General features: G+C 40.0%; 1 protein-coding gene across 3 annotated transcripts in view; it reads left to right on the forward strand.

Moving 5' to 3' along the window:
- The window catches only part of SEMA5A (semaphorin 5A), a 565637-nt gene that overhangs the window by 258345 nt on the left and 280734 nt on the right, over nucleotides 1-26558 (forward strand). For all 3 annotated transcript variants that reach the window (XR_009731836.1, XM_061393884.1, XM_061393883.1), the window contains one exon: nucleotides 14775-14820. Coding sequence is in view for 2 of the 3 variants with exons in the window: in XM_061393884.1 (XP_061249868.1) it covers nucleotides 14775-14820 (46 nt within the window). In the remaining variant the exon portion in view is untranslated. The remainder of the gene's footprint in view (nucleotides 1-14774; nucleotides 14821-26558) is intronic.

Consider the following 26558-nt stretch of genomic DNA (forward strand, 5'->3'; position numbering starts at 1 on the left):
TGTGGGCTTTGGCATATGTGTGCATCTGCATTTCGGGCAGATATCACTGTGTGTGGAGAATAGCAATTTTACCTAAGATACACATGGTGAGATTAGGCTCAGAAAGTTTAAGTGGGCATGTGAGCCAGTTATAAAATTTAAAAATAACCCAGCCCTCAGATTCCTGTTTGGGAGGGCCTGATCTAGCAAAAAAGGTTTAGGTAGCAGGTGTATATTTCAGAAATCTTTAGTTGTTTGAATACGTAAGTGGTGAAAAACTACAATGATAGTCTTTTTATTTTTTTCATAATTAGTACTAGGCATTGTAAAGCCATTGGTGGTTTATTGGGTGGTTATTATTATTAATTATTATTGTTGGGTTGTTTCACTTTATACCAGTGGTACTTTATGTTCCTGAAACTGAATTCAGTTAAACGTTCTTTGCGTTCCTTGCAAAAAATTCTCTTGTTTGCAAAACAAAAACAAAAAGGAAAACAAGCAAAATCAATTAAAAAACTACTTCTCTTTAGTGATTTGTGGCTATGTGGTACCAGAGGTAGTTGCATCTGAATTCATGCATTTTCTGGAAGGATCCTTAAATTTATCATTTCCAAGATGCACATTATCTTTCATATTATTTTAAAAGCATTGATACTCATATCCTATTTTACCCATGCCTCTTTAAAAATTAATAATGTTTGTATTTTCAGTGATGAGATTCAGGTACTTTCATTTTAGAGAAAGTAGAAAATACTGTAAAGCATAAAGAAAAAACACAATTTCAGAAATAATCAGTTAACCTTTTCAGTTATTTCCCCACAGTATTTCATTTCTATTTGTTTATATGTTGGGACAATATTTTATGGATGGTTTGTATATGTTTTGCTAAAAAAGACCTACTAAAACCAGTTTCCATTGTGTGTGTGTGTGTGTGTGTGTGTGTGTGTGTGTGTATTCCTTTACTTGTGTGTACATATACATGGGCTTCCCAGGTGGCACTAGTGGTAAAGAACCCACTGCCACTGCAGGAGACTTAAGGGACGCAGGTTCGATCCCTGGGTCAGGAAGATCCCCTGGAGAAGGGCATGGCGACCCACTCCAGCATTGCCTGGAGAATTCCATGAACAGAGAGGAGCCTTGCAGGCTACAGTCCATGGGGTCGCAAGGAGTTGGACGTGACTGAAGCGACTTAGCACACGTGCACATATACATACATATACGTATATATGTGTATATGTGTGTGTGAAAATTTCAAATGAAAGGCTACGTTAGAGGCTTAGAGGTTTTTGCATGGATAATTATAAAAGTAATGATAATAATTCACAGTAATAATATTTCACAAAGTTGGTTCAATTTCCAGTTTCACTGTGTATAGGATTGTAACAGTAGATCAAAGTGAGAGTAACGACATTTTCTTCTCCCAATGAATCTGTCTTTAGTGTTTCGGGTTAGTGTATGGATAGCTAGTGATTCTGTGTTGAATTCAAGTGTTATTCCAAGTGGCAACTAACTTGATCTATGCACCAAAAGGTGTTTGACAATAATTAGAGTGTTTACAAATTAGCCATATTTTTGTAAAGTGTAAAGCCATACAATAAATGGTAAGAAAAAAAGAGTTTTTTCATCGTCAGAGAGAAGATTAGCGTCTTTCAGCTTTTGTTTGTTTCTTGGTCTTTCATTCATTTTCTTCCTATAACTTGTTTTCTGATTATCTTCCTCTTCTCTAATAAGCTTCAGTGTAATAGAAACCTATCACTAAAGAGCACAGTCTTGCAATCTATGATATTTTGGTAAGAACACTCATCTCTGAGCTCTTACACAAGCACTTGTGAGTCCAGGAGGCCCACACCTGCCAGTGATTGAGAGGACGGCCTTGAAGCCCATAGACCCGATACTAGGTCAGGTGAAAAATCATAACTGATGACAAACATAAGATTTATGTATGTCTTGGAAAATTTTTAATTTCATTTCTAAAATTTTAAAATTGCATCACACAATGGGAACTTCATAAAAATATTAATTGAAAGGCTAATGGGGTTGCATGGGTTTCCTTGCCCACCTGATTCAACATGGGTACCAGCCGAGAGTTGTGAATGTGCATTGTATAGAGTCCTCTGACTTACCATTATGATCAATGGACTAGTTCCATATATTGAAAGATATTTCTGTACCTATCTGTGTGAAAAATAGTACAGATTTCAAATCAGCATGTTTTCTACCAAAAACAAAGCTAAAATCTACCTGCTTTCAAGGCAGAGCTTGGGCTTTCTTACCGTCACAGAAAACTGGTCTTGAAACATTTGTGTATTATTTTAAACCATTGTTTTGCCCATGATTTGAATCTACAAAGACAAAAAAAAAAAAAAGATTAACTTGCTTTTTGTTATGCTGGTACTGAATTTGCTTTAAGTGTTCCAAGCATACAGTGTCATAAGATCACATTAAATGAATGGGCAGGCATCTACTCAGTGTAAATGCCTCCTTTCAAAACGATTTTGCTGTTGATTCGAAACAAGTGGAGCTAAATTTTGAAGTCGTGTGTCACCTTTGAAATTTGACCAATATAATGCTCTCCTTTTTTGATGGCTATAATTCCTATTTTTATTTCAAAGTTTACCTTGGAGTTAATCTGTTGGAAGCAGTCTATAATTAAAAGAAAACCTGGAGACTTTTATGAGATCAGCAGTTCTCCTTCCAGTAGCCACAACTTCTTTCCATTTTCCAGTTTATACAATTAAAGGTAACTCATGCTGAGTGGAGTAAAATTAGCAATTAGGAGTGAATCCAAAAAGCAGTAAACGCCCATTGTGCAAAGAAATCCCTGGTAATGATGATGTTGACATAGTATTTATATTAATTATGACTTCCTATCACCAGGAAGACAGCTGGTGATGAACGGAGGGATGGAGCTTTCATTCCTGCTCTTCATTTTTATCCCACCCCAGCGGGATTTTTTTTTTAACTGTATTTTAAGATTTAAATATTTCCTTTTTCCTGTTGGCTCTTGCTACATAGGTGTGTTTTCCTCTTAAGATTCTCTTTGCTTATCTTCCTTCTTCTCGCCTTTCTTTCAACAGACCTGTTTGATTAATTAACCTACTCCATGTTTTTTTTTTTTTAAATCTGTTATTTTTCTTCTTGCTTTGTTACATTTTTTCCAGTATTTACCAAACATCCGTGTACCTAAATATCACTTGAGATAGTCATTCAAAATGAAATTTCCTCTGCCCCTTCTCCCAGCTCATCTGAACCAGGGGCCTGGAGTGTGGTCCCAGAATGTGAGCTTTTAACCGACAGCTAGTCTGCAGACACTCCTGTGGGAAGGACCATCCAACCATTGTGCTCCTTTGGCTGTTTTATTAAAAAAACAAACAAAAAAATCTCTGCATTTTTCTTTCTGCTGGAGGTAGGGCAAAGAAGAATAAACCTAGCAGAATAGTTCCTTATTTAGTTAATATACTCTTCCCATTTCCCATATTCCCTGAATGATAAAAATTAACCAGCCTTTGAGTGTATGTGTGTGTTACAAGTCTTGAGTGTTGAGAGTTTCTCTTAGTCAGTCCCACATGGGTTCCATCAGAATTTATTAGTTCACATTGTTGCTCTTCATTCATCGAATATTTATAGAACCTACTTTGTGCCAAGAAGTATCTTAGGCAAGGGGAAATGAAGATGCAGCAGAGTGTCTACCTGGTAAAGACTTTAGATCCTAGGGCATAGGTTGGCAAGCTAAGGTCCTTGGGTTGGCCTCTTACTTTTGTAAATAAAGTTTTATTGGCATGCAGCCACACCCATTCATTTGCACATCGCTTATGGCTGCTTTCCAGCTTTCACTGAAGAGATGAGTAGTTTCCACAGGGCCACAAAGGTGAAGTGTTTGCTAATTAGCCCATGAAGTATTTTCCTGAGTCCTGGCCTGATGAGTATGGGGAACAGGAATGGTTATGTTCTCCAGGGAGGTCTGAATAAAGAGGCTTGAAAACACCAAGAGGAAAGAAAGGTGAAATGGGTGTACTGAGATGTTGCTTTTTCAGTTGGCCTTAAAGGTCTTCCAGAGGATCATAGAACAGGGAACTCACATGCTGAGGAGGCTGACAGGAGCTCACTTTGACTGGACCTGTTAGTGACTGAGAGGAGGGGTAGGCATAGGTGAGGCTGGGGCTTTAGATTATGGAGGAGTGGGGATTTCATCCTGTAAACCTGTGTTTTCAATTGCGGCAGTCAGTAGGGTGACCGGTCTGAGAAAGCTCTCAAGAATGCTGATAGCCAGGCCTCTCCTCAGAACATTTGAATTAGACTTTCTAAAAGTAATGTTGGAATTTTGATTTAATCAAGCTTCTGGTAATCTGCTGGCCTGGCAGACTTGGCAGAACTATGCTAAAGACTATAGAAGCTCAGGATACTTCTAAAGCTGCATATTTATAAGTTCTTATTTGTACTAGAAAGATTCTTCCACTATACTGTGTGCAGAATGCACTAGAGTTTGGAGGTACAGATGGGGATCTGAGTCAAGTGACAGTAGAGAGAATTTAAACTTAGTCAGTGATAGTGCAAATGGAGATAAGTCAGATTTGAGACATTTTTGAGTTGATGGTGATTGACGGCCAATCGTGATAGGTGGCTGAGAACAAGGATCTAAGATAAGATTTGGGATTGTGGTTTGAAACTGTGGCTTGTTGTAATACCGTCAGCTGGAATTGAGCATTTGAGAAATGAATTAGAGTTCTTCTATTATGTGAGATATTTGAAAAAGATCTCAGGTTTTACTAACTCTGAGATAACCCAGAAAAGTAGTATATATGGAGATAATTTGAAGAGTGAATATTCCTAGGAAAGCATAGGTTAAAGGAATCATAAAATAATACAGTTGGTAGTTTTTCAAGGAAAAATGATCTCTATTAATTGAAAAATGGAAAGGAACAAATCAAATACCCAGTGGACCAGAAAAGCAGAAGTCATGAGTTAAATTTAGAGCAATAAATCATGATCTTTAATCTTCAAAGCACTTAGAAATTTGCACATAATGTTTAGAACATAATAAAATTTAAATTGGGCTTACCTGGTGGCTCCATTGGTAAAGAATCCATCAGCAATGCGGGAGACCTGAGTTCAATTCCTGGATTGGGAAGACCCCCTGGAGGAAGGCATGAGAGCCCACTCCAGTATTCTTTCCTGGAGTATCCTCATGCACAGAGGAGCCTAGTGGGCTATGGTCCATGGGGTCGCAAAGAGTCAGACATGACTGAGAGACCAGGAACAAAATTTAAACTACTAATATTTTGTTGATAGTATTGATTAATAACTTTGTCCCTAAATATGCTTATGGGAAAAAGATTTTCCTGATTTCATATCTCTGGAATTTATTAACCACTGAAAATCCATCTCTGTTATTTGATTCTACTTGCAAAATAGTAAGAGGTTTCCATCTACTTCTGTGCCTTTTAATATTGGTATTTAAATATATAAGAGTACTATTAATGTGGTTTAATTTTAGTTTTGATGCATTCTTTAGAACTTTTTTAATAGTAATCAAGACTTTCAATGGGTTTGAAATGGACTTTTTTAGGATAGGTAATGAGATAAACCAGTATAATTTTGGGAGAGTGAGTACTAGACACATATGGTATTATAACAATATAATAGTAATAGTTAAATCAGAATTACTTATAATATTCTATAGCCAAAAGTACATGTATTTATTATTTTTCAAAGAGTGTTGGAAAAATTCTGACCGAAGAGGTAGCTCATAATCTGATGGTATTATACATTTGTCACCATATTGCAAAATATATTAGCAAAGTGAAAAAAAGTCAGATCACAGTTTTTTTAAAAACTGTGATCTAAATGTGATCCCACTATTTATAAATTGGTAATATTAAAGCTGAATTAGACTCCCAAAACTTATGAGAAAAGTACATTGAAAAGATATTTTTGGAGTGGTTAAAGTAACAGAATATAAAAGCTCCTGAAATTTGTTTAGAATCAATCAGCATAATGAAAATCTTAGGAATAGCAATTATAGATAGGTTGGTGAACTACGTGAGTTGGTTATCCTGAAATCAAATCTTCATATTCTTAAAATTTTGATGTAATTGAAATATTAAATATTTACATGTAGATAATTAAAATAACTTTCTGAAAACACTTTGTGCTTTAAGAGATATAGATACTACTTTTCTTTAGCTTCAAAGTCACACATTTATTATATTTTAATCTTTAAGTCTGTCTCTGCAACTATAAATCCAGGTGTCATGTAAGAAGTCACAGCATCAGCCTCTAAGCCAGTGGAATATTGACAAGAGTTAGGATGGAATCGTGCATTAATGGGAAATCACAGAACAGGTGAAGCCGACTTAGGTATAGGTGAGACTAGCTTCACTCTCAGATTTACCCAAATGGTCCCAGTTTATGTGCAGTGGGTATTTTGTTTTCAGGTTGTTTCATCATCAGCAGTGGTCTGAACTTTAATAGACAGCAAACATGGTGATGCTAGTGGTAAAGAACCCGCCAGCCAGTGCAGAAGATGTAAGAGATGTGGCTTCGATCCCTGGGCCGAGATCTTCTGGAGGAGGGCATAGCAGCGCACTCCAATATTCTTGCCTGGAGAATCCCATGGACGGGGAGCCTGGTGGGCTTCAGTCCATGGTGTCACACAGAGTAGGACACGACTGAAGCGACTTAGCACGCACGTGTACTTTTCTATCACTGTTGTTTAAACTGTTTTTTTTTTAAAATATAATTTCCTTGCTTTTCTGTAAGTAAATTAAGATTTGCTTGATTTTCGTAGTGCTAAGTACAAGTCTACCTTTCTTAATTATTCAGTCTTCTGCTCCTCAGTTATAAGCAAGCCTCTAACCTAAATGCTCAATAAGAACCTGAAATTATTTCCTTTGATTTTATAACTATATTCATCAGAGACCAATTGAGTTATTCTAAGCGAATGTCATTTTAAAACACCTGTGTCTTTCATAATTAATGGAGGTCAGAGTTAAGTTTTATGGTGTCTCTAGATAAAATGAATCATTTAGTTAATATGCTCATGAAGGCTCAACCTTTTCTTTAATGCTGGCTGAATTTTATTACTTTACATGAAGACACAAATGAACTTCGTCTATTAAGGCCCTGGCTGCTCCCTCAGAGAATATATTGTTGTGCTTAGTGATTTGTTTCTAATAGGCCACTGGGGTATGTGATGGGAGGTGGGAATGAGTTATTCATTCCTATAATCCGTCAGAAAGAAATACACTCTGGTCAAGAGGGAGACCATACACTCAGACATGTAGTGGGGGAAGGATGGAGGAGCTTAGGAACTGTCAGTCTGTGTCTGTCAAATTCGATGGCTTTGTGATTTGAATTATTCAGTTTACTGGGTCTATGTATTCCTCATCTATCACTCTCAGAAGTAATACAGTTATTACATTTGAATGCACATGTCAAATTTTATTCCATACCTTTGATAAAGAGTAAGTTCAAACCAAGGGAAAAAATCCCATAGTTTTATTGGCTACGGCTGTAAAATTGAACCTTTACAGCCTTATTAAACCCTTGCTTTGTACTTCTGTAATGAGAGGTGGGACATGGCAATAGAGACCAGCTCCCCTAAGCTATGTAACTAATATGCTCTTAGAATTCAATCTCTTAACCTCCTGCAGCACTGCCTTCTCCCTGCAGAATGACGATATTCCTCATTACTACCTATTTACATCGAGGGGTGTTAGGAAGATTAATGAGGCCACTTAAATGCTTTGGGTTGCTCAAAGCACTGCCCGAATAGAGAATCTGACCTTATGTGAAACATTTGGTTAGTATTCCCTGCTGGCTGGGAGCCAGAAGCATTATTCCTTCTTGCTGGAAACGTTGGTAGCCTTTCTCTTGAACCTCACATACATTGTTTTCCCTTCTCTGCATGCTCTCAGTTGTGAGATAAAGTGATTGCCTCTTCCATAAAGCCCTGGAGAGCAGCCTCTTGCAGGGGACCATAGATCTTACTTTAGAGCCTGAGTGACCCAACATCTGGGAGTATCCATTTTTATATTCCCTTTAGAAGATTTTCTTTCTTTTTGTAACCTTTAGCTTCATAGGTCATTCACCTGAACTGTGATGGATCAAGCTGTCATAGGAGATTTCTGGTCCCTCACGTTGCTAGCTGTACTGGAATTTTTCCAACAGCGGAGAAACACACTTGGAATTATACTTGGAACCAAATAGTTTGATGAAAGTGTTTTGAGAATGGTAGAATCCACACTATGTTTTTGTCAGAGTCAGGTTCCAGGGAGGTGATTAGGGAATTCCACACGTTTTTCATGTATATTTCATCTTTTACAATTTTTAAAAAAATTGTTGAAAATCAAGATAGATAAAGTGAACACTAAAATGTTTAATACTATGTATTTCTAATATGGAAAGGTCTAGCAAGGCATTAAATTGTCCATGGGTTTCTGTAGACATCGTCATGTATTAAACAAATATTTGAAAACATTTGCCAACTCTTTCTCACAAAAATCAAACAAGTTAAAAAAAAAAGGCAACAAAAATGCAACCAGCCAACCAACACAAAAAGAGACCATAATTAAGACTTTGAGGCTATTCAAAATTATAGATAATTCTGATAATGCCAAATTAAAAAATGTTCAAATCAACTTAGTCAACTGACTTTATGATTAACAGGTATTACATATAAGTAAACTGTTGAATACATTTTCTTACCTCTTTTGTATGCTGAAATTTCATTTAAGATTATTGAAGTATGGTATTCAGTTGCAGATAATAAAAATACACCTGAAAAGTGTTAGGAATTTATTGAACTATGTCATAATAACAATTATTTCATTAGATGGTCATATGATTATCCAACTCTGTTGCTCATGTTTTATCTCTAAAAAAGATCACAATCTTTTAGGAATCTGTGTTAAGCAAATTGACAGATTGTATAGTTTTGCTCTCTCATTTCACAAAGGATGGAACTGGGGCACTCTTAAAATAAGTATGGTTAGGCAGTTTCAGGAATAATTCATGTGAAATTAAGAGGGAGACGAGTCACCATGTAATGAGTCATACCTGTGAGATTAACATTTTCTCTTAATGGGGAGACATATGTCCCAGGCAGATCACAGTCCCAGAGGTGAAACTCATTTACCTACAACTGAAAGCATGTCACGAGTAGTGCCAAGACTGGAATTATCTCAGAAACATTTGTAAATGTACCTGTGGATGAACAATGAGGACATGGAATAACTGTACTGTAAGAATGACTCCTCTGTATGTGCGTGTTTGCTGTCAGTTAAATTGGAAAGAGGACACTGCATGACTGATTGGTGAGGCTGTTTGGCACAAAGGCGTTCAGTTCAGTTCAGTTGCTCAGTCGTGTCCGACTCTTTGCAACCCCATGAATTGCCGCACGCCGGGCCTCCCTGTCCGTCACCAACTCCTGGAGTTCACCCAAACTCATGTCCATCAAGTCAGTGATGCCATCCAGGCATCTCATCCTCTGTCATCCCCTTTGCTCCTGCCCCCAATCCCTCCCAGCATCAGAGTCTTTTCCAATGGGTCAACTCTTCGCATGAGGTGGCCGAAGTATTGGAGTTTCAGCTTTAGCATCATTCCTTCCAAAGAACACCCAGGACTGATCTCCTTCAGAATGAACTGGTGGGATCTCCTTGCAGTCCAAGGGACTCTCAATACCACAGTTCAAAAGCATCAATTCTTTGGCACTCAGCTTTCTTCACAGTCCAACTCTCACATCCATACATGACCGCTGGAAAAACCATAGCCTTGACTAGACAGACCTTTGTTGGCAAAGTAATGTCCCTGCTTTTTAACATGTTATCTAGATTGGTCATAACTTTCCTTCCAAGGAGTAAGCGTCTTTTAATTTCATGGCTGCAGTCACCATCTGCAGTGATTTTGGAGCCCAAAAAAATAAAGTCTGACACTGTTTCCACTGTTTCCCTATCTATTTCCCATGAAGTGATGGGACCAGATGCCATGATCTTTGTTTTTTGAATGTTGAGCTTTAAGCCAACTATTTCACTCTCCTCTTTCACTTTCATCAAGAGGCTTTTGAGTTCCTCTTCACTTTCTGCCGTAAGGGTGGTGTCATCTGCATATCTGAGGTTATTGATATTTCTCCCTTGATTCCAGCTTGTGCTTCTTCCAGACCAGCATTTCTCATGATGTACTCTGCATAGAAGTTAAATAAGCAGGGTGACAATATACAGCCTTGATGTACTCCTTTTCCTATTTGGAACCAGTCTGTTGTTCCATGTCCAGTTCTAACTGTTGCTTCCTGACCTGCATATAGGTTTCTCAAGAGGCAGGTCAGGTGGTCTGGTATTCCCATCTCTTTCAGAATTTTCCACAGTTTATTGTGATCCACACAGTCAAAGGCTTTGGCATAGTCAATAAAGCAGAAATAGATGTTTTTCTGGAGGGACAGCAAAGTGAGGAGTCCTGTTTCTAATCATAGGTGTTTCTCTGAATCCTAATAATCTTGGACAAATCACACTGCACCCCTTACTTTGCAGAAATGTCCAGAAAAAAATCGAGGGGGTATATATTCTCTAATGACAACCCAGCTCCACCATTCTTGGACTTTATGATTTTTTTTTTTAGGTCAAAACTGCAGATTCATGTTGATGTATGGAAAAACCAATACAATATTGTAAAGTAATTAGCCTCTAATTAAAATAAATAAATTTAAATTAGAAAAAAAAAACTTGAGAATTGGTTTAAAAAAAATCACTATTTGCGTCTTGTAACCCAGAAAATATCAAAGGAAAAGTTCAGATTTTTGGTGCTTTACTTCATTAAGGTTTGAGGCATGGTGATACTAATGATGGTGATGGTATCTCATACTTTCCTAGTAAGCCTGCCCCTCTTCTCTGTCCTGTCTTTTCACCTGTGCCGTACTGATTGATTACTGATGAGATGCTTGTGAGGGCACCATAGTTCTCAGTTATCTCGGGAAGGAAGAGCAAATGGTTGAAATCCACTGGTAAGCCCGTTGAACACTGCTGAGACGTGCAGCAGACGTGGCCAGTGGAGCTGGATTTGACTGCAGAGATGCAGACTGAGAGTGTGCCGTGTTTGCCATCATCGATCAATGTCTTCCTACCTTGGTCCATTTGAGCTGCTATTAATGAAACACCACAGACTGGGTAGCTTATCAATAACAGAGATTTATGTCTCACAGTTCTGGGGGTTGGCAGTCCAAGATCAGTATACCAGCCCTGTGGGGTTCTTGTAAGGGTCCTCTTCTAGTTTGCAGACAGCTGACTTTTCACTATGTCCTCACATGGTGGAAGGGGGAGGCAGCTCTCTGGAGCTGCTTTGGTCAGGGCACTAATCCCATCCATGAGGGCCCCACCCTCATGACCAAATCTCCCCACCTCTTAGTACCATCACCTTTGAGGGTTGGATTTCAACGTATGAATTTTGGGGAGACACACACATTCAGACCATAACATTTCCCCCATGAACAACACCTGAAACGGCACCCGGGGTTTTCAGAGAGAACACTCACACGTCCTTCAACCCTCACCACGAGGAGAAAGACGACCGTGAACTTTACTGTCCAGTTTTCCTATTCATCGCTCTACGGAGCACCACGGACACCACCACCCTCTTTCCTCAATGGTATGACGCCTTCCAGCTCTTCCTTAGTGTATGAACGGCCTTTCTAGAAAGTTCTCAGAGACAACCCTGTAGTGTGGGTGCCCATCCTTGTATGTGTGTATGTGTGTGGGATAGAGGAGGAAAAGAAAGAGAGAGAGAAAGAGGTGGCCTTGCAATATCATCAAAGCTCTCAGGAAATTCACTGAGGAAGAATACAAATGGCTTCTTTATTGGGAACATTTGCAGGAAAAAAATTTTTTTTTTCTTAAAAGAGCCAGTGAGCTTGAAAGAGTGTGACCACTGGGTCCCAGAACAATGACCAGATAAACAATATTGTCTTCTTTTCCAAAAGCCCAGTGGTGCCACCACCATCCCCCTCTGACAACAATCCCATCACCAGAACACAGAGATAATCGCACCTGCCTATGCTGAAACCTGCCTTTGCTGGAAGGCAGAAATGCTCTTTCCTTCTCCATACAATGGAGAAAATGCTGAGAATTTCAACGTGTCTGGAAATGTTAATATTTTCCATAAACTACCTAGAAGGAGTTACTGGTAATTAAGTGCTGCTCAGACACCATTCTGTTTCCCTTTGATTTAAACCTCAAAGCAATATCAGCAAGTAGATCGGACTATTATCTCCAAGTTATAGATGAAGAGTTGGAAGCACAGCGTGCCCAACTTCCCTCCCCATGTAGTTTGGTGACAGAACTTTGGCCTTTGCACAAGTATCCTCGGCAACACTGTGTCCTGTCCTGGAGGGGCAGTGACTTCTGGTGACTTCCTGCATCCAGAAAGCCATGATGAACCCAGCCTGGGGGTGGGGAACCCTGGTGCTCACAAGGGGCTGTGAGTGCGTCATGGCCAGTAACTGCCTCTGGTGCCTCTTGTAAGCCCCTCATCTGAAGGATTCATCTCTGGGTAGGTAAGAAAGTGAAAGTAAAGTCAGTAACTCATGTCCGACTCTTTGGGACCGCAAAGACTGTAGCCTACCAGGCTCCTCCATCCATGGGACTTTCCAGGCAAGAGTACTGGGGTGGGTTGCCACTTCCTTCTCCAGGGGATCTTCCTGACCCAGGGATCAAACCTGGGTCTCCTGCATTGCAGGCAGACGCTTTACCGTCTGAAACACCAGGGATGCCCTGGGTAGGTATAGATTTCTAATTTCTCCTAGAAGCACTGTTTCACATCAGGTGAGACCTTGGCAGCTCTTTGTGTACTAGCCAGACTTCAGTGGTGCCTCCCTTGGCAGCCTGACTACACTCCTCCATACCTGCACTGAATTCATCTTCCTTTCCCTGCAGGAAGATGTTTTCTGTTGGAGATCTTGCCTGTCCATGGTGCTGGACTACGTAGAAGTAGTCCAGCTTCCACATTCCCTCTTCAAAGGCATCCTCAGTTCTGTGTAGTAATAGTGTTAGTTGTTCAGTTGTATCCAACTCTTTGCAATCCCATGAACTGTAGTCCACCAGGCTCCTCTCTCCATGGAATTCTCCAGGCAAGAATACTGGAGTGGGTTGCCATTCCCTTCTCCAGAGGATCTTCCTGACCCAGTGATTACACCCAGGTCTCCTGCACTGCAGGCAGATTCTTTACTAGCTGAGCCACCAGGGAAGTCTTCTGTAGACAGCTATGATTTGACTGTAAGAAAAGAGATGGGGAGTGTTCCCTCAATGACTCTGTGGTGGAGGTGCCATGTATCATGCACTTTATTGAGCTGGCCAAAATGGAGAAACCTGAATAAATTTTTTGGCCACCTCCATATTTCAGGGGCTGAATTGGAGGCACTGAATGACCATAGTGAGCATGCCATTGTAGTGATGGGAGAAGCGATTTTCAACATACAGGGTGGCGGCAGCTTTCCCGTGGAGCGGGGACACACTGTGAGAAACCTGAGTGCCCCAGGGGCAGGGGCTGGTCCTCCTGAGACCACCCGGAAAGTGGACTAAGTCCCCTTCTTCCCCCAGCAGTGTCCACCTACCTGTTTCTGGAGCTGGAACCTTCCCTGTTGTTTGTGCCTGGCATCTGCATCCCCACCATAGGGATGTTTCTTGGTTCTCTCAGGGCTGTGCCCATGGCCTGTTGTGTCTGTCCGTCGTCACCTCTTTTGGGACAGCGTGCTCACTTCGAACATCTGCCTACCTCCACAAGAGAGTGAAAATCATTTACATTTGTTTCTTGCTCGTGTTGGGAGAATTGGTATTTTCTTAGTATTTTCTTACCTTTGACTGTCCCACTATAACAGTATCCTCAGCTTCTCGGAGATCCCTCCCTGCACACATGCATTCTTGAGGTCTGCTCTCCACTCTGTGTCAATTTCTCCCTGCCATCACAGTTCACCCCTGGGCTGACTTTCCCATCCATCCGTCTCTGGGGTGCTGCTTCTGCTGCCCCAGCTTCTCATCTGCATGATGTTAAGATGTTCTTTCATGACTTAAGTTGGAGATCAATCCATTGTTTCTAAATGCTGCAGCAATATGATCCAAAGTCTTATGCGGCCATATCTCCATTTTCCCCTTTGCTCTGCTGATATCTCTTGCATATTTCATTGTTCTTCCTCTTTATTGTTCAAAGCTGATCATTTCCTTTTCTCTGATTCCCTGTTTCATGCTTAGGCAGCCAGAGCGGACCCTTTCAAACCCTTAATGGCAGATAGACAAGCTCATGCTTCTGAAATTATCACTCACAGAATCCCTCTCCAGAGAGGTAGAGAGCTATAATACTCAGACCATTGGTGAATTCAAAACCTGGATGTATTTTAATTATAAAACATGGTGAATACAGGTGACCTATCAGGATGAAGACTCACGAAGAGTGGTTTTGTATAGTCTTGCTGAACTTAAACTTAGTTTCGGAATTGAATACCCACGTCCTTTCATCTGAATGGAATTCCATGAATTCAGAGAGCTTGTTAGTAATTTAGACTTACCTTAGTTTCTACCTCCTTATTCCTTAGCTTTCTCGCCAATCTCAAATGTGTGTTTCTGTTGACTTATTGAATGTCTCTTTGAAATCTGAGTTCCAAGGAAAACTGTTACAGTCTTAATAGGAGATTGCTTTGGAAGCCAAAAATCGTTGTTTCTGTTTTTTTTTTTTTTTTTACTTGTTCTCATATTGTTTTATGAACTGCAATTTTTTTAGATCTATTAAAAATGAAACTGTTCTCTTCTTGTATTTTGTAGAAACTACCTCTTCAGGTTACAGCTGGAGGATTTGTCTCTGATCCAGGTAGGTGCAATTTATTTTTCCTGAGCTTTTGTTTTCCATCTTAATTAGCTCTGTGTTTAAGGGGATGAAGACAGATGTACGTGAAGGCGTAAGTCAAGTCAGAGGAGGTGTTCCTTTCCTCAGAAGGTCAGATGTACGTGAAGGCGTAAGTCAAGTCAGAGGAGGTGTTCCTTTCCTCAGAAGGTCAGGCCACAGACCTCTTGGTTGACCTGTTAGATAGGAGTCCTCGCCTGCTTTAATTCCCAACCAGCCCTCTTCCTTCTGAGCAGCCTCTTTTCCTTTCATGGAATCATCCTGACTTACTCTACATCAAACGAGAGCTAATTCAAGGGATATTATTTCCTCAATGTAAGGGAATGACCTTTCCCCCCTAGTTAATCATTGATTATTCAGTTTGATTCATCCAGCCATCATATTATCAAAATCAGCTCCCTTAGAAAAACATCTCTGTTTCTTCTTTATTATTTGCAATTAAAAACATACAAGTATATGGCTTAAAACCACATATGATGAAGAATTAGTGGTGATAGATAAAAATGCAGTTTACCTACTTTCTTTCTTTCTTTTTTTTTTTTTTTTTTTTGTGGTTTGGAGGAGGAGCCTGAAATGCTTAAGTCTGAAGAGTGTATATTTTAGGGGCAGATCTGAATAATAAAGACCCTTTCAGTCTTTAGCAGTCTCTTGGAGAAGGATAGGGTTGTGGCATAAATATCTCCTCTACCAAGATTCTGGAACTCCCCGTGAAGCACAGAACCCTTGGGCTGTATATAGTTGGGAAAAATTCTTTAACCACCCTCATGTACTGGAGTTTTAAGAAGTGATTGGCAAGAAATTCATGTTATTTTCTTCTCTTTGTGCTGCTGGTATTTGTGAACATTCAGGAAACTTTAGAGTTAGGATTTAATATGAGATTTAAGTTTTATTTACCAGTACCTTAACATAAGCCAACCCCTACAAGAAAACTAATATCGGTAAACACTTTAAAGACCCATAGAGCTGGGTTTGTTATCTAGTTTCATGACTCCCAGCAATTGTAGACTTCTTCATCTGGAGAATAGCCACAAAACAATACCCATTGTCATTGCTGGAATTAAATAAAGTAGTGCATGCACAAGGGGTAAGGCATAGTCATTTTGTAACAAATGTTAATTGCTATTGTTTTTTGAAAGTGATGACAACAAATAATAACTTTTAAAATCATTTCATCACAGTGGACAATGAATCATCTCTCTACTGCAATTTGATGTATAACTAAAATCTTTGAGTTGATCATTAATGAAATTATGAATGTATTAATAAGAAATCAGAATGATCAGCAGTTTAACCAAAATAGTATATGATTTTAAATCATCTTTTATAAAATACGTACATTATTCAATAGATAGGGTTATTCTCATTTTGATTCTCATGGTATAATGTATTATTTGGCATGTTGTATGTGCTGAAAAAGTGAAATGTGTAGATCTGTGTGTGTACAGATATATATGTTTCCGTATATATATTTGTTGATTTCCTAGTTCCCTAGCACCCTTGGCTAAGAAGGTCTAGAAGTATTGTCATTCCAACAGCAATGAACACACTGAACAATACCTAGTACTTGGTTTCTAAATATAATTATCCATTAAGAAGAGACAGGGCTTCTTAGAGAAGTAACTGATTATAGAATTTTGGCAGAAAAAGTCCCAGGTAAGCCTGGAAGACTTTCTTGTTTCAGAAATTAAAGGATTATTCAAAGAATGATGAGAGCAGGTCAGAAGGATCTAAGAGCCAGCTTGATGTAGACTCACTGAAGAAATCTGGGACAGTTTGATTATTAAAATAATGATAGAATCAGATTATAGCACACTGAATTAACTAAGAATCCATGAGTAAATACTAACATAAAAATACACAAATGAGTAAACAAATGAGACAAAGGGACTGCTTATCCTTATGCTAAAATACCAACTAAGAAATAGTGAATGAATGATTTAATCAGGAAATTATCATTTGGCAATGATCACATGAAAAACTTGATTCAGGCAAAAATGATCAATGGATGCTAAATTTATGAGAGACTTTGATGGTTACCAGCTAGTGAAGGTGCTTTCCCTAGTAATGGGACACAGAGTTAGTGTAAGCCTCCTGATTGCTGCTGCTGCTGCTGCTACGTCGTTTCAGTCGTGTCCGACTCTGTGCGACCCCATAGACGGCAGCCCACCAGGGTCCCCCGTCCCTGGGATTCTCCAGGCAAGAACACTGGAGTGGGCTGCCATTTCCTTCTCCAATGCATGAAAGTGAAAAGTGAAAGTGAAGTCACTCAGTCATGTCTGACTCTTCGCAACCCCATGGACTGCAACCTACCAGGCTCCTCCGTCCATGGGATTTTCCAGGCAAGAGTACTAGAGTGAGGTGTCATCACCTTCTCCGAAGCTTCCTGATTAGATGCACGGAAAAGGCCACAGCAAGATTTCCATATTACAGTCAAAAATTATAACCAGCTTCATCACGAGGGACCGTCACACAAACCAAACATGAAGTCCATTCTACAGAATGCTGATCTCTACTCTTCAAAAATCACCATCACCAAGGCACAACGAGCAAGAAGAGCTATTCCATCCTAAAGAGAAAAAATACATATGTCACACAAATGAAACACTTGATTAAAATTGCATCGTGGAGCAGGAAATAAGTTTTTTCTTGCTATAAAGGACAGTACTGGGACAACTGGTGAAATTTTAATGTCTGGGTAGAAGATGGTAGGAATGTATTAATATTAATGTCCTGACTTTGATAACTGTAATGTGGTTATGAAGGAGAATGTCTTTGTTCTTTGGACAAACCTTCTGAGATAAGTAAAGGTGAAGTTTCATTTCTGAAACATATTCTGATTTAAAAAATTACCATATGTATATATATATATATATATATTACATTACTGTTGCTTAGACACTAAGTTGTGTCCAACTCTTCTGCTACCCCATGGACTGAAGTCCGCCAAGTTCCTCTGCCCATGAGATTCTCCAGGCAAGAATGCTGGAGTGGGTTGCCATTTCCTCCTCCAGGAGAATCTTCCCAACCCAGGGATTGAACCCATGTCTCCTGCATTGGCAGGCAGATTCCTTACCACTGAGTTACCACAGAAGCCCATATATGGTGTATATACATGTATGTGTTTCTGTCTATATATGTTCACACATACATGCATGCATGTAGAGAAAAAGAATCATAAAACAAATGTGATAAAACATCAATGGGTAAGCTCTAGAAATCTTGGTGAAAGATTTATGAGAGTCCATTGGGCATTTCTTACAAAAAAAATCCACATAATTTTGAAAGAAATAATGCAAAAAATAAGGAGACGCATTTGTCGTTACCATGTGTATGATGTTATTTTAGGGACAAGGGAACTAACTGTACTTTCCCCATTTTTGCTTCTCATTGTCATGACTGAGTTTTGGTGGAAATCAGGTTGAGGTTATTGATGAAATAAGCATTTTTATAGAGGTTTGGAAAATTCATCAGCGTCACCACCTGGCAAGAGAGAGCACGGTCTGCTGACACAGGGTCCGGCAGGAAGGCAGGGACTTCCTTTGTGGAGGCTTTGACGACACAGCCCTCATCACAGATGTCAGACATGGCACTGTGGTCAGTACACACAGGGCGACCCTCCTCTCTCACGTTCTGTGGGTGTATATGGTACTCAGCTTACTGCAGCTTGGAGGCTTCTCTCTGGAAATTTTCACGCAGACTTTTTTTCTTACATGTCTGCAGTTAAGTTGTCCTTTTGATTTCTATGAATATTTTATTTCAACTTAAATGACTATTTCCAAGCGTATCAATGGGCTTCCCTGGTTGGCTCAGTGGTAGAGAATCCACCTGCCAATGCAGGAGACATGGGTTAGATCCCTGGGCTGAAAGATCCCCTGGAGAAGGAAATGACAACTCACTCCAGTTTCTTGCCTGGAGAATCCCATGGACAGAGGAGCCTGGTGGGTTATAGTCCATGGGCTTGCAAAAAGTTGGAGACAACTGAGGGACTAAAAAGCAACAAGGGTAACAAAGAAGACTTGGCACGCTGATGAAGAAAGAGTTATAGTGCCCAGGAGAGACACAATGTGATCCTCATGGACAGTGTAAGGTTATCTGATAGTCACACTGAAACAAGTAATATGAAGCACTATTTTTAATTGAGGTGTAGTTGTAGAATATATGTCAAGTGAACAACATATTGATACACAGCTCACAATTTTTAAAGGTTATATTCCATTTATAGTTATTATAAAATACTGAATATATTACCTGTGTTGTACAATATATCTTTGTAGCTTATTTATTTTAAACATAGTAGTCGGTACCTCTGAATCCCTTTGGGGGGAAATTATTTTTAATAATATATTTTACTTAACTCATTATATCCCAAATATTAACATTTGAACATGCAGTGATTACAAAAAATAATGAGCTACATTTATTTATTTTAATTGTATTAAGTCTTCAAACTCTGGTATGTGTTTCCCTCCTAGAGAATATATGGATTTGAAATAGCCACCATGCAAGAATGGAAAAGCTCTTTCTGCCCAGTTGGACTGTGCCCTTTGAGATCACAAGGAGCAGTAGCATTTACGACTTCCATGCCTTCAGTTATGTTATAGAAATAGTATTTCCTCCAGGAACCACCTGGATTAATTGAATATTTTAGGCTATAAATTTTCTCCTTTCCTCTCTCTTCAAGAAAATAATTGCTTGAATGCTTGAATTAAGAAAATAATTGCTTAAATGTGAGAAAATGAGGGAACAGAGCCCAGAAAGGAAAAGCAATTTGCAAAAACAGTGGAGAGCATCAAGGCTGAGAATCAGTGACATTCCTTATTTAACACTAGGCAAAGCTTCATTTGATCTGGCTCCTCCCTGCCTGATAGGCGGGTCCACTTCTGGTTGGCAGATGTCTTGGGATGTTTCCTTGGGTCTTGGAATTACAGGTTGCTGAAAACTTCCCAGACTGGGGGCCACTTCCCAACTCTCAGCATCTACTCAGGTCCTCTTTCTCATGAACAATTTTAATCCCTTCTCAGTCTAGAAGATGCCAACCCTTGGGTCTCACTGTAACTGTCACCTCTTTGTAACCCACCTTGAGTCTGTTTGGGCTGATACTCCTGGAATGTGTTTCATAACCTCAGCTTTTATTCTTGATGATTTCCTCTTGTCTCAGATTGAAATTCTGTCTGTGTTCTGTGGAGCATTTGATTTCTTTGTGTCTTCAGGATTATATGAAAGTCGATCATTATATGTAGTCATCTGGCAGGTGATAGACTGGAGACGAATGTCTGTGAAAGTCTGCATCCCTTGATACTTGATAATATATTCACTCTGCAACTTTTTAAGACTTTATCATTAACAGGACATGGGTGAACTTCATATTTTTGTCCTTAAATTCAAGAGAAGGAAAGTAATGACATCCAGGGACTAGAGAAGTGCAGAATGCCTGCTGAAAGTCATGCTGAAATGCACATGTTCATGCTCCCACCCTACAGGAAAATTCTAGGACAGTATAATTAATTCCTGACTCCGACCCATTCCTTTCTTTTTACGTGCCAGCCACCTGGCTGCTCCATCTTACTCTGCACTTTTCTTCTTCCCCAAATTCTTCTGCTTAAATGCTGTTTTCAGATCAGTAATGAGAAAGCAGACATTGAACAAGGTTCCTTTCTTGAATTTCTATCTAGTGATTTTCACAGAGTTCCAGAGCCTCCCTCTGAATTCCTGATCCCTGAACTCAATGCGCTCATGTGTGTTCTGCAGCCAGCAGTTTCCAGCCCCCCCACCCCACCACAGTAGCACTGTGAACACCCTTGGTGCATCCTCCCATCTCCCCTTCCCCACACCAGGGTGGTCCACACACAATGACTAGCTGGTCCCAGCACAGTGACTTGACGGTCCAAACTTTTGTTGTTTAATGAGGGTTCCCACTCTTGTTCCTGCCCAAGGGGTGAGGGATGGGTTGAAGATGCAATGCTGGTACATTCCCAGAAATCAGAGCCTGTTATCCATCCACCATGGTCGGGCTTCATGGTTCAGCTTGTGGAAATGTGTGGAAATCCACAAGTGAGAAAAATGGACTTTTGTAAAGTGGCTTCAGGATGAGAGAATGAACTGTGAGGTCAGGCTGCCTGATAAGCCTGATCCTGACTGCAGTCTGGAACTGGCATCAGCAGAACCTGAATCAGAGTTCTTTTTCCCCTTTTTTCTCTAACAAAGTCAAGACACCACTAGTGGGGTTTCTAAAGCAGCCAAAGTTTGAGCAAGGATTGGGTTGGGACTCAATTACTATTACTCCCAGTGAACATTATCTGTTTGAGGTAAATCTCTTAGCATCACTGCAAAAATATTCACCTATAAATATACCATGAGCTAGAGTGGCTGTATCTGGAATATTTGTTGTGATTTTCAAATATGCATATCTTAAAGTATCAAAGCGAAAGACCCAGAGGAAACAAAATCTGTTTTTCATCAATGACTGGAGAATCAGATATTCATGTGACATCATTTATAAGGTCTTTCTGCCAGCAGCCTGTGATAAATCTCCTTGCAGCTCACCGTGTGCTGAAATGTAGCCTTTGCATCTTGGAAACCAGTCATGTTCAGGCACAGGGATGGAGGGCATGGAATTTCCCATCAGGCGTCTCTCCCACTTCTTGTCATAATAACAGATCCAACTCTTCAGCATCACTTTTTATTTCTTGCCTTGATCACAGCAGTTATTTTCTAAGAACAAAGCTTTCTGGAAAATGTAAAAACACAGCTGGCCTCAAGAGGAATTGACGGCGTTTGCCCATCTGGGGTTGTGCCTGGGATGGCCCGAGGTAGATGTGCATTGAGCAACCTCCTATGAACACTGAGAGACCGCAGCTCATTTAACCTCGATGTCTTCCTAACGTACTTTGGGGAAATAGCTCAAAATCCATTTTTGTATTGCTTTGTTACTGAGGGAAAGGAATTCACAGCCTGTTTCTCACTCAAAACTGCTGGAATAAGCACAAAAAATTGAAATCTGTGTTCCAATTTGCCACCTGCCTCGCTCTGGTTTCTAAATTGAAAACTATTAAGTCTCTGACGACCTGGTCAATATTGGTAGAGAATTCGCTCCAAAGTTAAGGTAAATGTTAACTTTGTTTCTTGTATATTTAGGTTTGGGGAATTGCGTTTCAACTCCAGTCAATTTCTAAGCCAGTATTTCTCAATTAGGGGCAGTTTTACTGCTGGGAACATCAGGTTGTTACCACTGGAGGGAAAGGTGCTTGTGGCATCTAGTGGGTTAAGACCAGAGATGCTGCTAAACTTTCTGCAGTGCGCAGGACAGCCCCTCACTGCTCAACCAAGAATGCTCTGGCTCTAACTGCTAATAGCACCGAGGCTGGAAACTCTAGGTTAAGTGATCACTGCCTTGGCTTCTGTGTGTTTTGAGGAAGCCACTTTTCAAGTCTGCAATGTTAACATTATTGGATTAAATCTAGAAGATCAGCGCCTGGGGAATTTTCCTCTTCAGAGTCTTTCATATATTTAACCAAACACATGCATGAGCCCTTGGTGGCATTTCTAAAGAAGCTGCTGTGGTTCTTGGGTTTAAATTGCTTCCTTTTATTAATATGAAATTAAATTTAAAAACAAATTGAGTCAATTTATAATATCAAAACCCTCTCTGATGGGTCATAACAATTTGATACAACTACCCTCTGTTGGAATTCTTCTGTATAATTTAAAGAATGATGTTTTAATTAATCATTTAGAATAACTATTCAAGTAAGATATTCACATTGATCGATGTTTTCAGTCTTGTCTTGTATTTATATTGGACAAGGAAGACTGGTCTCCCGTGTGGTCCCTAAAAATCGTGATTCTAAATTTTCTTTCTTTTCTGCCTTCCTTTGTCAAATATGTTCTTAAAATCATACTGCTGTAGAAGTGACTGGGATTTTAGTGATTAAAGCACTTAGAGATCTTTATGATACATTTTGACAGCTCTGAAAATGAAGACTTGCCGATAGTGGTTAGGGTTTTATGGGAACATGGCCATGCCCATTTATTTGCATTGTCCAGCTCATGATTATCCTTAATAAATCTTATTGACACACAAACACACCCACTCTTTTGGATGTTTTCTACGGCTTCTAGATCAACTGGGTTGACCAGTTGTATCAGATACTGTCTAGGCTACAAAGCTAAAGTATTTATTATCTGATCCATTAAAGAAGTTTGTCACCTATTATGGTACCAAACAGGTGGTACAGATATCCATTAAGTGTTTCCTAAATGAGTGAGTGAACACAGTATGATGTACTGTTGTTCTTTGTTTTTGCTTTTTTTTTTTTCCCCCCAGACATTGTGCAGTTGATGTGTTTATTTTGACTTCTTGGCCAATAATTTTCATGGTCCTCCCTAGACTGTGACCTGTAGATTCGCAACCCCAAGTGTCTCCATTTGTCCCCAGATTCTTGTCTCTTCCTTCCACTCCCTTGGTAAACGTTTCCCATCAAGAGATGTTTTATCTACCCATTTATCCAAACACTTTACTCTCCTTTTCTCATAAGTTCCTGGAGGATTTATAGTTTCTGGTGTGTATTTTGTATAAAGTGAAGTGAAATCACTCAGTCGTATCTGACTCTCTGAGACCCCATGGGATTCTCTAGAATACTGGAGTGGGTAGCCTTTACCTTCTCCAGGAATATTCCCAACCCAGGGATCAAACCGAGGTCTTTCGCATTGCAGGCAGATTCTTTACCAGTCAATAAGGACTAAGGTTTTACCAGTTTCACAGAAAAGAGTCACATTGAGTTCATGCTATTAACAAACAGCTAGTGTATAAGCTCCTAGTGTATAAGCACAAATCAGAAGTTTCTTACTTACATGATGACTGTCCAGGGCAGCAGCTGTGGGGACTCTGTTCTCTGCTGCCATCCAGGAGCCCAGGGGCTTCTGCTTGTGGTACCTTCAGGGCAGAAAGGGTAGAGGATGCTGCAGAGAAGATCTGCATGGCCCATGCCAGGAAGTGGCATGCCCCCTTCTGCCCAGTGGCCACTACGTCACACAGCCTCAACCAACTTCAAGGAGGCTGGGATTATAATTTATCCATGTTCCCAGAAAGAAGCCAAAAACTGAGACCTTTGGACATTGCCAGGCATTAGCATTTTCTCCCAGAAGGTGCTAGGAAAACAAGATTAGCACCTAGGACTATGCTTCACTGATACTGTTTTCTGCCCCTACCCCCCACCATTCCAGCCATTCTGATTTGCTACTGTACACACAGATTTATCCGTGCCTCCAACATTTCTGTAACTAACAAAGCAGGGATATGTTGAACCAACCATTTAAACTCTTCAGACCTCAATTTTCTTGATGGTGCATTTGGAGAAGAGAGCTGGGGAGAAGAGTAGGCTGGATCGTCCCTGCAGTCCCTTTCAGCATTAAAATCTTAACGTGTGCCGTCCTGGTGCTGATTCTTCCTTCTGTCACTGCTTAAGTGACTCCCGGATTCCTCCTTCTTTAAAGAAAACTTGCCTGTAATGGGAAACCTGGCACTGTTCTTATTTGATGTTACCTTAATGACTTAATGTCATGAGTTAATGATGATAACCACAGCAGCAGGAATAGCAGACCATGTTCACTGTGCCTTTCCTCCGTACTCAGCTCTTCACATGCATCATCAGCTCAGTTTTGTTTTCCCAGTACCACTATGGTGTAGTAGATATTATTGTCAGTATTTTGCAGAGGAAGAGTTGAATCTTGGAGAGTTTATGTGGTTTAGCTAGGATGACCCAGCTGGTATATACCAGAACTACCGTTTGGATCTGGGTACATTGGGCTCCAGGCTTCCGAGGTAGCTCAGTAGATAAAGAACCCATCAGCAGTTCAAGAGTTGTAGGAAATGTGGGTTTGATCCCTGGGTCAGGAAGATCCTCTGGAGGAGGACATAGCGACCCACTCCAGTATTTTTGCCTGGAGAATTCCATGGACAGAGGAGCCTGGTGGGCTACAGTCCATGGGGTCAGAGAGCCGGACACAAGTGAAGTGACTGAGCGTGCGTGCATGCACATTGGGTCCCAGATGACCGTCTCTTAATCACTGAAACACTATTGTACTCATTACAATGTGAGTAATGTTGCACCACCTGTGGGTGAGCACTGGCCTACAGTAGACATAATTGTTCATTTATAATTATAATTTTTACGTGGATTTAAGCCGAGTTCCCTGAAAGTCTGAGACAAGGATCCATATGCCTGTGCTTTATTGAGGTTATGTTCTCAGCACTTGGAGGGATGAGGTATATGGCAGATAAAGAAACAAGACAAGCCTTTGCTCTCAGCTGGGGCCCAGCATCAGCCTGATTCCAGGGGAATTCCAAAGTATGGATGAAATCTCAGTGTGTCCCCTTTGAACCAAGGGTTTGATGATTTATGCAACTACCACCTTGTCCTTCAGTCTTTAGCAACAGGTTTTTAAGTTGGGTCAGGCGGGTGGTGGAGGTTAATCTCCTGACAGAGTGGCTCTCATCAGCCGAAAGCAGTTCTCCAGAGATGCGGGTAGCCTGAGTCAGAAGCTGTCAACACTGCCAGCAGCCAGAGGAAGGTTCTCTGGCCTATGAGGAGAGCTGGAGGGGGTGCCAGAGCACTAAGTGTAGAATGCATCACTCGGTATTTTAGGTATCTTACTTCAGCTTCTTCTGATGTTCTAGACCCTGACTATACTGACACTGGTCTCCATCACCAAGGAAGCAAAATTTTTTTATATCCCTGAAAAAAATGTAGTACATACTTGATTATTGAATGCATTCTGTTGTGTTGTACATGCCGTGCTTTTTAATAATTCTCATATCCACTTCCAAACTTATGTTTCACTTGCAGCCTCAAAAACTAAATTGAAGATGCATGAATATTTTTCTTAGTCATGTGGATCATTTAGTTTCATGAAATGAGGTCAGGAAGTTTATGTAAGTCAATAGCAAACACTGTCTGGCAATCACAGGCTGCAGACAAATGGATGGGCCCATTTTGTTTATCTAAAATGCATTTCTATTTCTATTTCAGAAGTGGCCCCAGTACCTGACATAGCTATTGAATGATAAGCATGCTCAGAATTCTCTGACCTGCTTTCTTTTTCCTAATTTTGAGTGTCTCTCCCAAAAAGCTGACCCAAACAGATAAACTAATGTACCAGTAAAAGCCTTTGTTTCAAATTTAAGTAGTGAGTTTTTTATTTAGGTGAGAGATTATACATTCTGGAAGCTGAAGTCTCTTAGTTTCCTAGGAGCCAAAGAAAAATAGCAAGGGAGAATGGTAGATGAAAAAATGTGTCACTTTGGCCCACCATTTTTTGGATTGAATGGACTCAAATTCTTGGTGATTCTTTCACATGTGAGTGATTTGTCATCCTGCATTTGTTCAGTAACTGGGATGAAGTTGAGAAAGTAGCTGTGGATTGAGCTGTAATGGGCTCTACCTTGATTTAATATATGCCCATCAAACTCTCATTTTGCTGCTCTCACATAGAGTCTATATTTTAGAGTCTATATAATACTTCTTCATTAGGTTACAATATTTAATCTATTTGCAGCATTTCTTACTAACCTGGAGACTACTCATCCTCTTTCAAAGTATAGATTATGATATCTGTTAAGATTTTATGTGGGCTGATTGTACAGTTTAACGCTTGAGGTTCAACCCTACTGAACCCTATTCATGTTTTGGGAGCGGTCACTCATTGAT

The sequence above is a fragment of the Bos javanicus genome, chromosome 20, assembly GCF_032452875.1.
Source record: "Bos javanicus breed banteng chromosome 20, ARS-OSU_banteng_1.0, whole genome shotgun sequence".
NCBI lineage: Eukaryota > Metazoa > Chordata > Mammalia > Artiodactyla > Bovidae > Bos > Bos javanicus.